At 38.2% G+C, this 16,760-nt stretch overlaps 1 protein-coding gene across 1 annotated transcript in view; it reads right to left on the bottom strand.

Annotated features, from left to right (window-relative positions):
- CCDC78 (coiled-coil domain containing 78) overlaps nt 1-16,760 on the bottom strand; it is a 254,500-nt gene that overhangs the window by 215,040 nt on the left and 22,700 nt on the right. The window contains exon 2 of the mRNA XM_053694328.1: nt 13,609-13,740. Within this exon, the coding sequence (XP_053550303.1) occupies nt 13,609-13,740 (132 nt within the window). The remainder of the gene's footprint in view (nt 1-13,608; nt 13,741-16,760) is intronic.

A 16,760-nucleotide genomic window follows, 5' to 3' on the forward strand; every position in this document is an offset into this window, starting at 1 on the left:
GCAGTAATACATTCATTTATACATCAACATCATACACTTTTAAACCTAGTAGTCGTCCCTACCTTTCTTTAAAGTAGATCCCTCTTTGATGATCTCTCTGAATCTGATCCCTGGCCAGTGGCCTGTAGCTATAATCTGACCGGTCAGGGAGTCAGTGATGCTGACTGACTGTCAGTCTGTGACTAGCTCAGGTGGCTGGCCACTGCTGTCTCTTGACTCGAGTCTGTCCCACGTGGGCCGTGGCCTCCTTACTCAGCTCCCTCCTGGACTCAGTCCTGTTGCGTGAGACTGTAAGTGTGCTCACGTGACGTTCGCCGATACCCCGCCCCCGTAATCCTCCCCAGCAGTGGCAGCCAGTGAGTAAGTATTGCGGCTCCGCGGCAGCGTGATATTCATCTCTGACTCTGTAATTTACTGTAACGAGTCCTGAGCACTGTCTGCAGACTGCCACTGCGATGGACAATTGGGAAGCTAGCAATTTCATAGCCAAAGCCCAAAAAAAAGCCACCGGCTCAGTGCAGCCTGGCCCACCGGGATTTTTCCCGGTATCCCAGTGGCCCAATCTGGCCCTGAGGTGAAGGAGTATTACTATAGATATCAGAAAACAGCAGTCTGTGAAGGCGGTATAAGCAGAAACATAAGTGTATGCAAAAGAAATGCTCAGCTGTAAACAAGCAATGCCTCATAGAGTTTGCAGCTATATCCTCTTCAAACTTTTTTTCCCCAAGACCAAGTGCCATGATACCACAGACCTTCGCAACCCTATTCTTATGCTTGGTCTGAACATTGCTTAAGTAATATACAACAGGATAACTGCAATTTTTTTGACAAAGTGTCTACATTGTGTGCATACTTTATTCCAGATTTGTAGTCAAACTTGAAAGTGTTGTAGAAGGTAATAACCAACACTCTCCTACAACACACACACTCTCATAGAACACACACACACTCTCCTACAACACACACACACACTCTCCTACAACACACACACACACCCTCATACAACACACACAACATATGGTTTCATATAAAACACACACCACACACACACAAGTTGTGACCCAGTAAACATGGTGTTGCGACCCAGTAATGGGTTTCGACCCGTGGTTTGAAGAATGCTGCTCTAAAGCATAGTGGGCCATATCTAGTTGCCCTAACACTATTAGGGAGATAAAATGCCCAAGAGTCATTTGCAAACTATATAAACAAGGAAAGAGTAGTGCTGCTCCGGTGGGACTGGACAAGCTTAATAAACTGCTATACGGGATGGTACCCACCACGGGTGCAACTTCTTTTTTTTGAGCCGAAGTTAGTATTTGATGACTATGTTAACTTATTTCCCCATAGACTTCGATGGAGAGCAAAACTAACACTCTTACTCGCATACAAACCTGATTGCATTTTCTCAAGTGTGCTAGCTCGGCATGAAATAATATTTCACATTCACATAGCATAATATATTCTATTTGTTTATAAATACATATTTCTTTATATATATGATGTTTTTTTTTGGTAATACATATTTATATATATATATATATATATATATATATATATATATATATATATATATTTATACTGTAAATATATATATATAGATATATATATATATATATATACAGGGAGTGCAGAATTATTAGGCAAATGAGTATTTTGACCACATCATCCTCTTTATGCATGTTGTCTTACTCCAAGCTGTATAGGATCGAAAGCCTACTACCAATTAAGCATATTAGGTGATGTGCATCTCTGTAATGAGAAGGGGTGTGGTCTAATGACATCAACACCCTATATCAGGTGTGCATAATTATTAGGCAACTTCCTTTCCTTTGGCAAAATGGGTCAAAAGAAGGACTTGACAGGCTCAGAAAAGTCAAAAATAGTGAGATATCTTGCAGAGGGATGCAGCATTCTTAAAATTGCAAAGCTTCTGAAGCGTGATCATCGAACAATCAAGCGTTTCATTCAAAATAGTCAACAGGGTCGCAAGAAGCGTGTGGAAAAACCAAGGCGCAAAATAACTGCCCATGAACTGAGAAAAGTCAAGCGTGCAGCTGCCAAGATGCTACTTGCCACCAGTTTGGCCATATTTCAGAGCTGCAACATCACTGGAGTGCCCAAAAGCACAAGGTGTGCAATACTCAGAGACATGGCCAAGGTAAGAAAGGCTGAAAGACGACCACCACTGAACAAGACACACAAGCTGAAACGTCAAGACTGGGCCAAGAAATATCTCAAGACTGATTTTTCTAAGGTTTTATGGACTGATGAAATGAGAGTGAGTCTTGATGGGCCAGATGGATGGGCCCGTGGCTGGATTGGTAAAGGGCAGAGAGCTCCAGTCCGACTCAGACGCCAGCAAGGTGGAGGTGGAGTACTGGTTTGGGCTGGTATCATCAAAGATGAGCTTGTGGGGCCTTTTCGAGTTGAGGATGGAGTCAAGCTCAACTCCCAGTCCTACTGCCAGTTTCTGGAAGACACCTTCTTCAAGCAGTGGTACAGGAAGAAGTCTGCATCCTTCAAGAAAAACATGATTTTCATGCAGGACAATGCTCCATCACACGCGTCCAAGTACTCCACAGCGTGGCTGGCAAGAAAGGGTATAAAAGAAGAAAATCTAATGACATGGCCTCCTTGTTCACCTGATCTGAACCCCATTGAGAACCTGTGGTCCATCATCAAATGTGAGATTTACAAGGAGGGAAAACAGTACACCTCTCTGAACAGTGTCTGGGAGGCTGTGGTTGCTGCTGCACGCAATGTTGATGGTGAACAGATCAAAACACTGACAGAATCCATGGATGGCAGGCTTTTGAGTGTCCTTGCAAAGAAAGGTGGCTATATTGGTCACTGATTTGTTTTTGTTTTGTTTTTGAATGTCAGAAATGTATATTTGTGAATGTTGAGATGTTATATTGGTTTCACTGGTAAAAATAAATAATTGAAATGAGTATATATTTGTTTTTTGTTAAGTTGCCTAATAATTATGCACAGTAATAGTCACCTGCACACACAGATATCCCCCTAAAATAGCTATAACTAAAAACAAACTAAAAACTACTTCCAAAACTATTCAGCTTTGATATTAATGAGTTTTTTGGGTTCATTGAGAACATGGTTGTTGTTCAATAATAAAATTAATCCTCAAAAATACAACTTGCCTAATAATTCTGCACTCCCTGTATATATATACAGTATATATGATTATATATAGGTATAGCTACATATACAGATATATATTATATAAGAATATCTATTTCTAAATACTTAGAACATATTATCCTATGTGAAGAACATCGGAATGGGAAATATTTGCATTAAATACATAGGGGCCGATTTATCAAAATGTCAATCGGCCCAATGTATCTGTTTCCGCCACCGCGCAAGCCTTCAGGCTCGCTGGAAATAGTAGTTAAGAAACAGCAGTCTTAAGACCTCTGCTCCATAACGCGTATGCCTCCTCTGAGGCTGCGGTCTGCAATCCGCCCGATCATGTACGATCGAATTGATTGACACCCCCTGCTAGCAGCCGATTGGCTTTAAATCTGCAGGAGGTGGCATTGCACAAGTAGTTCTGGTGAACTACTTGTGCATTGTTAAATATTGTAAAAGGTATGCAAAGGAACATACAATAGGGTGCGCTAAAATAATTGTTATAAACCAATAGGTGAGACAAAGATAGTGGTGTATAGGGTTAACCCTATCAAAATGGTGTGGTGCTAAAAAAATAGCATGTAGAGTAAAACCTGTCAAAATTATGTAGTTCTAAATAAATATAAATGTGAAAGGCGTGTAAAGTCAAGCCTAAAAATACATATGGTGCTATAAATATACAATAATAATTATTGTGCTATAAATATTGTGCTATAAATATGCAAATAAATATGTAAAACATTGAATGGCTGAATAGTACTTATAACAAAAGAGTGCTAACAGTACTATAATAGATCAAGTGGTAAATGTGATAATAATATAAAAAGTAAATACTCTCAATTTTCAATGGAATCTAGTAATATAGTAATACCGATATATAAACACAAAACAGAAATAAGTCCGATGGCCAAAAAGGGGCAAAAATACAAAATCAATATATGTATGAAAATCTGAAGTAGGAAAAGATTGCAGGAACACACAATGTTCTGTTTAGATAGCAGCCAATTTCAACAATACTGGTGATAGTGTTAAAAAATGGTGAAGTCGCCAAACCATTCCAAAGGGTGAAGGCAGCTCCTCTCCAGGACCGGTGGTGAGTTGGATGATCTAGGATATAGAGACAGGAAAGAGAGAGCGCCTAATAGTGTGATATCACACTGACAAGTAGAGAGCAAAGGAGAAATAGCAACGGTAGAGAGGTACTCACAAACGAATTGGCACTAACGATTAGTGCATGCGAGCAGGCTGACCTTTAACAGCAGTCAGTACTCTGGGGGACAGCTCCTGTGTATTATCCACCAAAAGCATTGTTAAATGCTGACAGGGTATGCTGTCGGTATTCAGCGATGTCCGTCAGACATTGATAAATCGCCCCCCCACAAAAAAAAAATAGCCTAAACTAAACTATCAATAGCCCTTAAAAGGGCCTTTTTGCGGGGCAATACCCCAAATTAATCAGCTCTTTTACCTGTAAAAAAAAATACAAACAACCCCCCCAACAGTAAAACCCATCACCCACACAACCAACACCCCAAATAAAATACTAACTAAAAAAACCTAAGCTCCCCATTGCCCTGAAAAGGGCATTTAGATGGGAATTGCCCTTAAAAGGGCATTTAGCTCTATTGTAGCCCAAATCCCTAACCAAAAAAATAAACCCACCCACCCTTGGCTGATTGGAACATCCAATAGAATGCGAGCTCAATCGTATTGGCTGATTGGATCAGCCAATAGGATTAAACTTCAATACTATTGGCTGATTGCATCAGCCAATAGGATTTTTTCTACCTTAATTCCGATTGGCTGATAGAATTCTATCAGCCAATCGGAATCTAAGGGACGTCATCTAGGATGACATCATTTAAAGGAACCGTCATTCAGTTAGAAGACTCCGGATGAAGAGGATGCTCCGCGTCGGATGTCTTGAAGATGGACCCGCTCTGTGTCGGATGGATGAAGATAGAAGATGCCATCTGGATGAAGACTTCTGCCCATCTGGAGGACCACTTTGCCCGGCTTGGATGAAGACTTTTCCCGGCTTCGTTGAAGACTTCGGCCCAGTTGGATGAAGACTTCTGCCGCTTCCTTGAGGATGGATGTCCGGTCTTCAGAACTGTAAGTCGATCTTTAGGGGGTTAGTGTTAGGTTTTTTAAGGGTGTATTGGGTGGGTTTATTTTTTAGGTTAGGGATTTGGGCTGCAATAGAGCTAAATGCCCCTTTAAGGGCAATGCCCATCCAAATGCCATTTTCAGGGCAATGGGAAGCTTAGTTTTTTTTAGTTAGTATTTTTTTGGGGGTTTGGTTGTGTGGGTGGTGGGTTTTACTGTTGGGGGGGTTGTTTGTATATTTTTTTACAGGTAAAAGAGCTGATTACTTTGGGGCAATTTAATTTATTTAATTGTTTTTAATTTAGCTAATTTATTTAATTGTAGTGTAGTGTTAGGTGTTATTGTAACTTAGGTTAGGTTTTATTTTACAGGTACTTTTGTATTTATTTTAGCTAGGTAGTGGTAGTTATTAAATAGTTAATAACTATTTAGTAACTATTCTACCTAGTTAAAATAAATACAAACATGCCTATAAAATAAAAATAAACCCTAAGCTAGCTACAATGTAACTATTAGTTATATTGTAGCTAGTTTAGGGTTTATTTTACAGGTAAGTATTTAGTTTTAAATAGGAATTATTTAGGTAATAATATTAATATTTATTTAGATTTATTTTAATTATATTTAAGTTAGGGGGTGTTAGGGTTAGGGTTAGACTTAGTTTTAGGGGTTAATACATTTAGTTTAGTGGCAGTTGAGGGCAGCAGATTAGGGGTTAATTAATGTAGGTAGGTGGCTGCGATGTTAGGGACGGCAGATTAGGGGTTAATAATATTTAAATAGTGTTTAAGAGGTGGGAGTGCGGCGGTTTAGGGGTTAATATGTTTATTATAGTGGCAGCGACGTTGGGGGCGGCAGATTAGGGGTTAATAAATGTAGGTAGTTTGCGGCGACATTGGGGGAGGGAGATTAAGGGTTAATAAATATAATGTAAGTGTCGGCGATGTTGGGGGCAGCAGATTAGGGGTTAATAAGTATAATGTAGGTGGCGGCGGTGTCCGGAGCGGCAGATTAGGGGTTAATAAGTGTAAGATTAGGGGTGTTTAGACTAGGGTTCATGTTGGGGTGTTAGGTGTAAACATAACTTTAGTTTCCCCATAGGAATCAATGGGGCTGCGTTACTGAGTTTTACGCTGCTTTTTGCAGGTGTTAGACTTTTTCTCAGCCGGCTCTCCCCCGTTGATTCCTATGGGGAAATTGTGCACGAGCACGTACGACCAGCTCACCACAGACTTAAAGGGACAGTTTACTCAAAAAATTTCTCCCCTTTAATTTGTTCCCAATGATCCACTATACCTGCTGGAGTGTATTAAATTGTTTACAAGTAGCTCCTTTACCCTTATATTGGCATTTGAAATTGTTAATTTAGCATGTGGTATCCCCACCTATTCTGAAAGTTTGTGGCCGCGCGTACCAGCTATAGATAAGCTTTGTAAACACAGCCAGCAGAAGAAATTACACTCCCAGAGTGATAAAGCAGAGATAAGGTAATAAAATGTTGATTTTCCATTGTTCTCTCAAAGCATTGGTGATTGTTTTAAGGACAGATATAAGATAAAGAAGCAGGTATATGTGCACAATGTGATACAGTAATGAGATCTGATTATACCTACAAGCTCAACCTATTTTATTAGGCTGTGGCTTCAAAACACAAAATCAGAGCTTTAATATACAGAAATAAACCTTAAAAAGCTAATTTTCATACATTTTTTACTCTGCATTTGGTAAAAAAAGCAATTGTAAACACATTAAGGGAAAAACTATTTTACAGTATACTGTCCCTTTAAGCAGCGCTGGTATTGGAGTGCGGTAAGGAGCACAATTTTGCTCAACGCTCACTTCTTGCCTTTTAACGCCGGGTTTGTAAAAACCCGTAATAACAGCGCTGCAGGTAAGTGAGCGGTGAGAGAAAATTGCTCGTTAGCACCGCATAGCTCCTAACGCAAAACTCGTAATCTGGCCTAAATATTGCATAAAAATGCTTTTACATGTTTTTAGCTACTTGACTGCAAAGAGCTAATGCAGTGTATATATATATATATATATATATATATATATATGTCTATATATGGATACATATCTATTTATGTGTTTATATGTGTATATATGTCTGTAAATACATATATACACATATAAATACGTAAATACATATGTACACTTATAAATACATAAATACATATGTACACATGTATGCATACATATATATGTATATAGTCATACATATTCAGACATGTATATGTATATATATCTACGTTAAAGCCCTTTGCAGCCATTTCTTTGCAATTCTATGCAATTTATTTTATTAAATAATTTTTATTATCCCGTGTTATTATGATTGTAATTGCACTTTTTAAATTTAATTTTGACGTGTTTTGTGACACTTTTTAGTCAAGAGTAAAAGTTAACAAGAGCTCTGAAGTCACGCTATCCCAACGCTCGTTAAATTCAATTGCGGTCAAGCAAATGCATTTACTTTCAACTTGTAATACATGTGCTAGTTTTGATGCGCACAAAGAGCCACAATATAAACCCCTTATCGCTTGCTCGTAATAGTGGTGCGCCACTCATAACCTAGCCCTATACAGATAATTCTCTTTTGAAGGTTCTACAGCTAACCCTCAATGAACATTTCAGCCTATGTGGTTCTCATCAGTGGAACTGCAGCTACAACTCTCTAAGGTATAAGGGGCTATGGGGAGACAAATCCCCAAGAGTTATTTGGATACAATAAACATGGAAAGATAAATGCTCAACTGGGAATGGACAAAGCTTAATAAATTGCCCTATGGAATGGTATCCAACCAGGATGCAGCTTTTTTAGCCCACTTGTGCCTTTCACAAAAGAGAATTTTCCTGCAATATTTCATTCTGATACCATGCAAAAGGAAGTCAAGCCCTAAAATACCAGAAAGTTTTGTCATTGAAGTTGCAGCTATAACCCTCTAAGGCACAGTGATCCTTGATCTGTTGTCGCCATTACAGTTAGGTAAACAAAATGCCCAAAACCCTTTGCATGCAGTTAACAAGGAAAAGGGAATGCTCAACTGAGAACTTGTCCTATGGAATGGTAACTTCTTTTATCTCACTTCAGCTTCTCATAGAAGAGAACGTTCCTAATGGTAAATTCCTATCTAAAGGTGATAGGGTTAACATATTTCTTGTTCAGAGAAGGATTGATTGGTGTTTTTTAGACAAGAGCCGACTGATATACTTCAGGAATGTTCGTTTAAAAAAGGCTGCTCACAAATGGTGACTTGCAGAGGAATTAACTATTGATGCCAGGGCCGTCTTTAATATTGACTGGACCCTGGGCAAAAATTTTCTTGCCCCCCCCCCCCATGCAATTTTGCTCTCCACCCCAACATCCCAAAAAACAACTAAATCAATTTTTTTTTAAATGATTAGCTCAGCAGTGGATCATCCACTGCTGGGCTAATCATTTAAAAAAAATGAAATGTGAAACTGGATCTAAGCAGTACTAATAAGTAAATAAATATATAAATTCCTCCACTGTGGATTAATTTAATATTCTTTAGAATTTGATTCTGGTGTGAGGTTAGCTGGTTAAAGAGATTTAGGGCTGTTTAAAGAGATTTAGGGCAGCCAACAGGAGCAAAGCAAGGTAGAGACTGAGGAGGAAGCATGGAGGTGCAGACAAAAATAAGTTTACTGACTGGAACAGCAGAACTACTATGGGAAGCTGTAAAATCTGAGACAAAACAAAAACTATAAAAATAAACCTTACATTAATGTGTGAAGTATCAGCATGACACATTGGCCTCTAGTTATCAACGTGTCTACTTACCTGCCATCGCCGGCCCCAATACGCCCGCCTAAGCTCGCTTACTATCGCCGCTGCGGACCTGCATACGCTCTCCAAAGTTATCAATAAATCTGTCAAAAAGCCGCGCACCAAGTACGGGGCGATGAGCAGCGGACTGTGATAGTTATCACTCATCCGATCTCGCTGCTCTTTCAGCTTTTTTACAGCTTTATTGACAAGCTGTCACTAAGCACCCACACTAACTATACTGATCTACCCCCTATACCAGTGCCCCCGGAGCCCCCCGCAACTAAATAAAGTTATTAACCCCTAAACCGCCGCTCCTAGACCCCGCCGCAACTCTTATAAATGTACTAACCACTAAACCGCTGCTCCCGGAGCCCACCACCAATCTAATAAACTGATTAACCCCTAAACTGCCGCTCCTGGACCCCGTCGCCACCTACATAATACCTATTAACCCCTATCCTGCCCCCCCTATACCGCCGCCACCTATAATAAATTTATTAACCCCTATCCTGCTGATCCCGTACCCCGCCGCAACTAAATAAATTGTTTAACCCCTAAACCGCCGCTCCTGGACCCCGCCGCCACCTATATTAAACGTATTAACCCCTAATCTGCCCCCCCTACACCGTCGCCACCTATAATACATTTATTAACCCCTATCCTGCCCCCCCCACACTGCCGCAACTATAATAAAATTGTTAACCCCTAAACCTAAGTCTAACCCTAACCCTAACACCTCCCTAACTTAAATATTAATTAAATACAACTAAATATTATAACTCTTATTAACTAAATTAATCCTATTTAAAAATAAATACTTACCTTTAAAATAAACCCTAATATAGCTACAATATAAATAATAATTATATTGTAGCTATTTTAGGGTTTATTTTTATTTTACAGGCAAATTTCAATTTTTTTTAACTAGGTACAATAGCTATTAAATAGTTAATAACTATTTAATAGCTACCTAGTTAAAATAAAGAGAAATTTACCTGTAAAATAAAAACTAACCTAAGTTACAATTACACCTAACACTACACTATCATTAAATAAATTATTCCTATTTAAAACTAAATACTTACCTGTAAAATAAACCCTAAGATAGCTACAATGTAATTAATAATTACATTGTAGCTATTTTAGGATTTATATTTATTTTACAGGTAACTTGGTGGGTTTTAATGTTGGGGGAGTTGTATTTTTTTTTACAGGCAAAAAAGCTGAATTCTTTGGGGCATGCCCGGCAAAAGGCCCTTTTAAGGGCTGGTAAGGTAAAAGAGCTGTTAACTTTTTAATGTAGAATAGGGTAGGGCATTTTTTTTATTTTGGGGGGCTTTGTTATTTTATTAGGGGGCTTAGATTAGGTGTAAGTAGCTTAAAATTGTTGTAATATTTTTTAAATGTTTGTAACTTATTTTTTTAATTTTTGTAACTTAGTTTTTTTATTTTTTGTACTTTAGTTAGTTTATTTAATTGTATTTAATTGTAGTTATTTGTAGGTAATTTATTTCATTAATTTAATGATAGTGTAGTGTTAGGTTTAATTGGAACTTAGGTTAGGATTTATTTTGCAGGTAATTTTGTATTTCTTTTAGCTAGGTAGTTATTAAATAGTTAATAACTATTTAATAACTATTCTAACTAGCTAAAATAAATACAAAGTTACCTGTAAAATAAATATGAATCCTAAAATAGCTACAATGTAATTTTTATATATATTTAAATCTTAGGGTTTATTTTATAGGTAAGTATTTAGTTTTAAATAGGAATAATTTATTTAATGATAGTGTAGTGTTAGGTGTAATTGTAACTTAGGTTAGTTTTTATTTTACAGGTAAATTTCTCTTTATTTTAACTAGGTAGCTATTAAATAGTTATTAACTATTTAATAGCTATTGTACCTAGTTAAAATAAATGGAAATTTGCCTGTAAAATAAAAATAAATCCTAAAATAGATAAAATATAATTATTATTTATATTGTAGCTATCTTAGGGTTTATTTTACAGGTAAGTATTTATTTTTATATAGGATTAATTTAGTTAATAAGAGTTATAATATTTATATGTATTTAATTAATATTTAAGTTAGGGCGGTGTTAGGGTTAGGGTTAGACTTAGGTTTAGGGGTTAATAATTTTATTATAGTTGCAGCGGTGTAGGGGGGGCAGGAAAGGGGTTAATAAATTTATTTAGGCGGTTTAGGGGGTACATTTATTTAGTTGCAGTGGTGTAGGGGGGGACAGATTAGGGGTGTTTAGACTCGGGGTACATGTTAGGGTATTAGGTGCAGACATCTCCGATAGGAATCAATGGGATGTCGGGCAGCAGCGAACATGAACTTTCGCTATGGTCAGACTCCCATTGATTCCTATGGGATCCGACGCCTCCAGGGTGGCGGATTGAAAACCAGGTACGCTGGGCCGTAAAAGTGCCGAGCGTACCTGCTAGTTTTTTGATAACTAGCAAAAGTAGTCAGATTGTGCTGAACTTGTGTGCGGAACATCTGGAGTGACGTAAGAATCGATCTGTGTCGGACTGAGTCCGGCGGATCGAAGCTTACATCACAAAATTCTACTTTTGCCGGTGTGTAGGGCTTGATAACTTAGGCGAATCAGCCTCGCCACAAATACGCTAGGGAATTGAGGTTGACGGCTTGATAACTAGAGGCCATTACATTAGCCACAGCAGTACATGTCACTTCTTTGCTAGGAACAAGTTCCCTCTCACCCTGCACTAGACAATGCTGCATGGGGAGGGGTGTGTGTGCACTCACTTATTCTACCCACTGACACCTTTCTACAAAGCACTTTTCCCCTAACAAACTTCAGTTAGTTGATCTTAGGGCCACAGCAGAAAGAGCAGGGCTAAGGGGATCAGCAGACTGGATGCTGTCTGTCCAAGGCTGCATGGATACAGTGTGAGATGAGTCACACAGCCTCAAGACTGAAGAGAGCAGTGTATGCAGCTGCACAGATGCTCAAATCCTCACGTCCTTGCCGCTCCAGCTTTCTGCTGCATTCGCCTACAGTCAGCCCTACCCAGAAACAATCCCCACCACCAGAGCAGTGACCTGATAACAGTGGTAACCCCAGTAGGACCTTTTCTGATACAGTTGGAATGGCTGGATACCGAGTTAGGGCTTTGCATTCAGTGCTGCACAGTGCAAATCTAAAACAGCACATGGCAATAGCTTGGCATGTCAGATGACACCGGCACGGTCTGGCACAGTTTTAAAAAAAAAATATAAACAGAGTACTTTTGACTGTGACAGTATTAGGACTGAATGTGTGTGTTCCCCATTTGTTTAGGACTCTTGGGCCCCTCAACAGAAACTGTGCCCTGGGCAGCTGCCCCTTTTGCCCTGTGTTAAAGACGGCCCTGATTGATGCATTATTCATTCAAATTTGAGTGCTTCCTTGTTGTTAATAAGTTAATAAGGATAATGAAAGAGCTAAGGTCTATGGGGAGTATGTTATACAGTGGCAAGTTAACCTTTGATTTTCCATGTGTAGCTGCACCAACAAATTGACTGCTTAATGTCTGTTTCTGGCAATCAAAGAATTAAAGGGACATAACAACCAAAATTTTGTTTTAATTATTTAGAAATAAAATTCAATTTTAAACAAGTTTCTAATTTGCTTCTATTATCTAATGTGTTTCATTCTCTTGATATCCTTTGCTGAAAAGCATATCTAGATAGGCTTAGTGGCTGCACATAGATGCCTTGTGTGATTGGCTCAACCATGTGCATTGCTATTTCTTCAACAACGGATATCTAAAGAATAAAGCAAATTAGATAATAGAAGTAAATTAGAATGTTGTTTAAAATTGTATTCTCTACCTGAATCATGAAAGAAAATGTTTGGGTTTAATGTCCCTTTAAATCACAGATGTGTCTGTTTTATGCAACAGCTGTTTTATGCCTTGCTTGCTCATGTACAAGTAAGTGGCAGTCAAATAATTATTTAACTGCTGCATGTGTGTTTGTAGCAAAAAAGGGGTTGTTATAAAAGGCAAGATTACAAGTGGAGCTCCAGCGTTAACTCTGCTAGAAGTAAGTTTTTGCGAGCGTCGGGTAGCACTTGTGTTACAAGTTGAAAGCAAACTGTTATCGCTTGCGCTATATCTTGACGCAAGTAAAAAGCCAAACTTAGAATATTGCGCTCGCAAAACAACTTATTATTTTTTCTAACACGAGACCTCATATCTTTGAGCCCTAATAACTTTTTTGTGCAATTTTTTTTAAAATAATTTTTATTAAATAATGGTATTATGAGTAACTGTTCTTTGTGATGTCATTTTTTATTTGTTTTGTGACACTTTTTTATTTTGCGTAACAGTTAACCAGAGCTCAGAGGTCATGCTATACCGACGAGCGTTAACTTCAATTGCGCTCAAGCGATCACTTTTACTTTCAACTTGTAATACGAGCGAAAAAAATGACGTATGCAAACAACCGTGATAAATCCCTTTTCGGTTGTGCCTAATTGTTAGCGCTTCACTCGTTATCTGGCCCATAATCTTTTAACCCAAACATAAAGCACCTTTACCTTCAGCTTCTCCTCCTCACTAAGCACCAGTTTCGAAGAGAGGTCTGTCTTTGACCCTGCCAGTTTCCCCATCTTTTCCTGTAATTCTCCTAACTTCGCATATAACCTTTCATTACGATCCTGCAAGTGAACCTGGAAGAGAGAAATAGCCAGTGTTACACCAGATTGAAATGAAACATCTTTATAGGTAAAGGGATAGTTTTAGAGGACCTAATAAAATTAGGAGGTGGAGTCTAAAATATAAAGGGTATTGAAACCTTCAGACCCAAACACACAGCTATACAAAAAGATAACGGACTTAATTTAATAATGAAATGTATTTTATATACACCTAGATTACAAGTTTTGCGCTATAGAGGGTTTGAATTAAACGCAACAAAAGTTGCGTCATTTCACCTTCCATAGCGCTGCATTACGTGTTTTGGAAAAGCCGCCTTGTGCATGCGATATGGTGGCGAATAAGCTCCATACTGCTCAAAATCCAAACGCTGCTTTGACGTGCTCGTGCACTCTTTCCCCATAGACATCTAAATGGAGAAAGTGTTAGAAACTAACTAACTCCTGCGATCGCGGAATGAAAAAGCTCCAGAATGCAACCCCATTGATGACTATAGGGAAAAAAAGTTACGTTTAAACCTAACACCCTAACATAAACCCCACGTCTGAACACCCCTAATCTGCTGCCTCCGACATCGCTGACACCTAAATAAGCTTATTAACCCCTAATCTGCTGCCCCCGACATCGCCGCCACCGAACTACATCTATTAACCCCTAATCTGCCGCTCCCAATATCGCCGCCACTATAATAAAGATATTAACCCCTATTCCCCCACACCCCAACATCGCCCACACTATAATAAAAATATTAACCCCTATTCTGCCGCTCCCCGACATCACCGCCACTAAATAAAGTTATTAACCCCTAAACCTCTGGCCTCCCACATCACTGCCACTAAATAAACCTATTAATCCCTAAACCGCCAGCCCCCCCACATCGCAAAAAACTAAATTAAACTATTAACTCCTAAACCTAACAACCTCCTAACTTTAAATTAAAATTACAAGATCCCTATCCTAAAATAAATAAAAACGTACCTGTGAAATTAAAAAAACCTAAGTTTAAACTATAAATTAAACTAACATTACTATTACACTAAAATTAAAATAAATATCAATTAAATAAATTAAATTACTCATTAAAAAAAAACTAACACTACTAAAAAAATTAAATCTAGTTACAAAAAAATTAAAAGTACTAAATTACAAAAAATAAAAAAATACTAAATTACGAAAAATATTAAACGAAATTATCCAAAATAAAAACAATTACACCTAATCTAATAGCCCTATCAAAATAAAAAAGCCCCCCAAAATAAAAAAACCCTAGCCTACAATAAACTACTACTACCTGATTTGAATAGCCAATAGAATTTCAATAGCTCTCATCCTATTGGCTGATTTGAACAGCCAATAGGATTTCAGTAGCTCTCATCCTATTGGCTGATTTGAATTTCCAAAATCAAATCAGCCAATAGGAATGCAAGGGATGCCATTTTGAAAAGGCTTCCTTGCATTGAAGATTCAGTATACAGAGGCGACCGTATGAAGAGGATGCTCCGCACCGGATGTCTTCAGGATGGAGCTGCTCTGCGCCGCCGGAATGAAGATAGAAGATGCCGCCTGGATAAAGATAGAAGACGCCGCCTGGATGGATGAAGACCTCGCTGCCGGAATGAAGACTTCTCGCCGCATGGATGTCTAAGACTTCAAAAACTGTAAGTAGATCGTCGGGTTTTTTTTAAACTTTTCTTGGGTGTTTTTTTTTAGATTTGGGTTTTGGGCTTTCTTAAAAGAACTAAATGCCCTTTTAAGGGCAATGAAAAAGAGCTGAATGCCCTAGAGTTAGGTTTTTTTATTTTGGTGGGTTAGTTAGATGGTGCGTTTTACTGTTGGGGGGGTCTTTTTTTTACAGGGAAAAGAGCTGATTTCTTTAGGGCAATGTCCTACAAAAGGCCCTTTTAAGGGCTATTGGTAGTTTATTGTAGGCTAGGTTTCTTTTTTACTTTGGGGGGCTTTTTTATTTTTATAGGGCTATTAGCTTAGGTGTAATTGTTTTTATTTTGGATAATTTAATTAGCTATTTTTCGTAATTTAGTGTTTGTTATTTTTTGTACTTAAATTGTAGGGTTAGGTTTTTTAATGTGTAATTTAGTTTATTTAATTGATAGTTATTTTAATTTTAGTATAATAGTAATGTTAGTTTAATATATAGTTTAAACTTAGGTGTTTTTAATTTCACAGGTAAGTTTTTATTTATTTTAAGATAGGGATCTTGCAATTTTAGATAGTAGGGGGTTGTTAGGTTTAGGGGTTAATAGTTTAATTTAGTTTTTAACGATGTGGGGGGCTGGCGGTTTAGGGGTTAATAGGTTTATTTAGTGGTAGTGATCTGGGAGGCCAGAGGTTTAGGGGTTAATAACTTTATTTAGGGGTTAATAACTTTATTTAGTGGCGGCGATGTGGGTAGCGGCGAAATAGGGGTTAATATCTTTATTATAGTGTGGGCGATGTTGGGGTGCTGGGGAATAGGAGTTAATAACTTTAGTATAGTGGTGACGATGTCAGGGAGCGGCGGAATAGGGGTTAATAACTTTTATTAGTAGTGGTGATGTCGGGAGCAGTAGATTAGGGGTTAATAACTTTAATATAGTGTTTGCAATGCAGAAGGGCCTCGGTTTAGGGGTTAATAGGTAGTTTATGGGTGTTAGTGTACTTTGTAACAGTTTAGTTATGAGTTTTGTGTAACAGTTTTGTTGCGTAAAACTCATAACTACGGCTCTCAGATTGCGAAACAGTTCGTGTCGGTATATAGGCTGTAACGCAAGCTTTTTAGCCTCACCGCAAAACTTGAAATAGCAGCGCTATGGAAATCCCATGCAAAAACGTCATTTTTTCGAGTGCGGGACTGGCGTTACAGACTCGTAATGGCTGCGTTGCTGTTTTAACACTGAAATGGCCATTTTTTCAGCGTTAAATCACGAACGCAAAACTAGTAATCTAGGTTTTTTTATCCCCCAAGGTCACACAAAGTGCTTTACAGCACAATATTCACAGCCCAATGCAGATAGTGGGCTACATCGTATACAAGTCT

The sequence above is a fragment of the Bombina bombina genome, chromosome 11 (assembly GCF_027579735.1).
Source record: "Bombina bombina isolate aBomBom1 chromosome 11, aBomBom1.pri, whole genome shotgun sequence".
Taxonomy (NCBI): domain Eukaryota; kingdom Metazoa; phylum Chordata; class Amphibia; order Anura; family Bombinatoridae; genus Bombina; species Bombina bombina.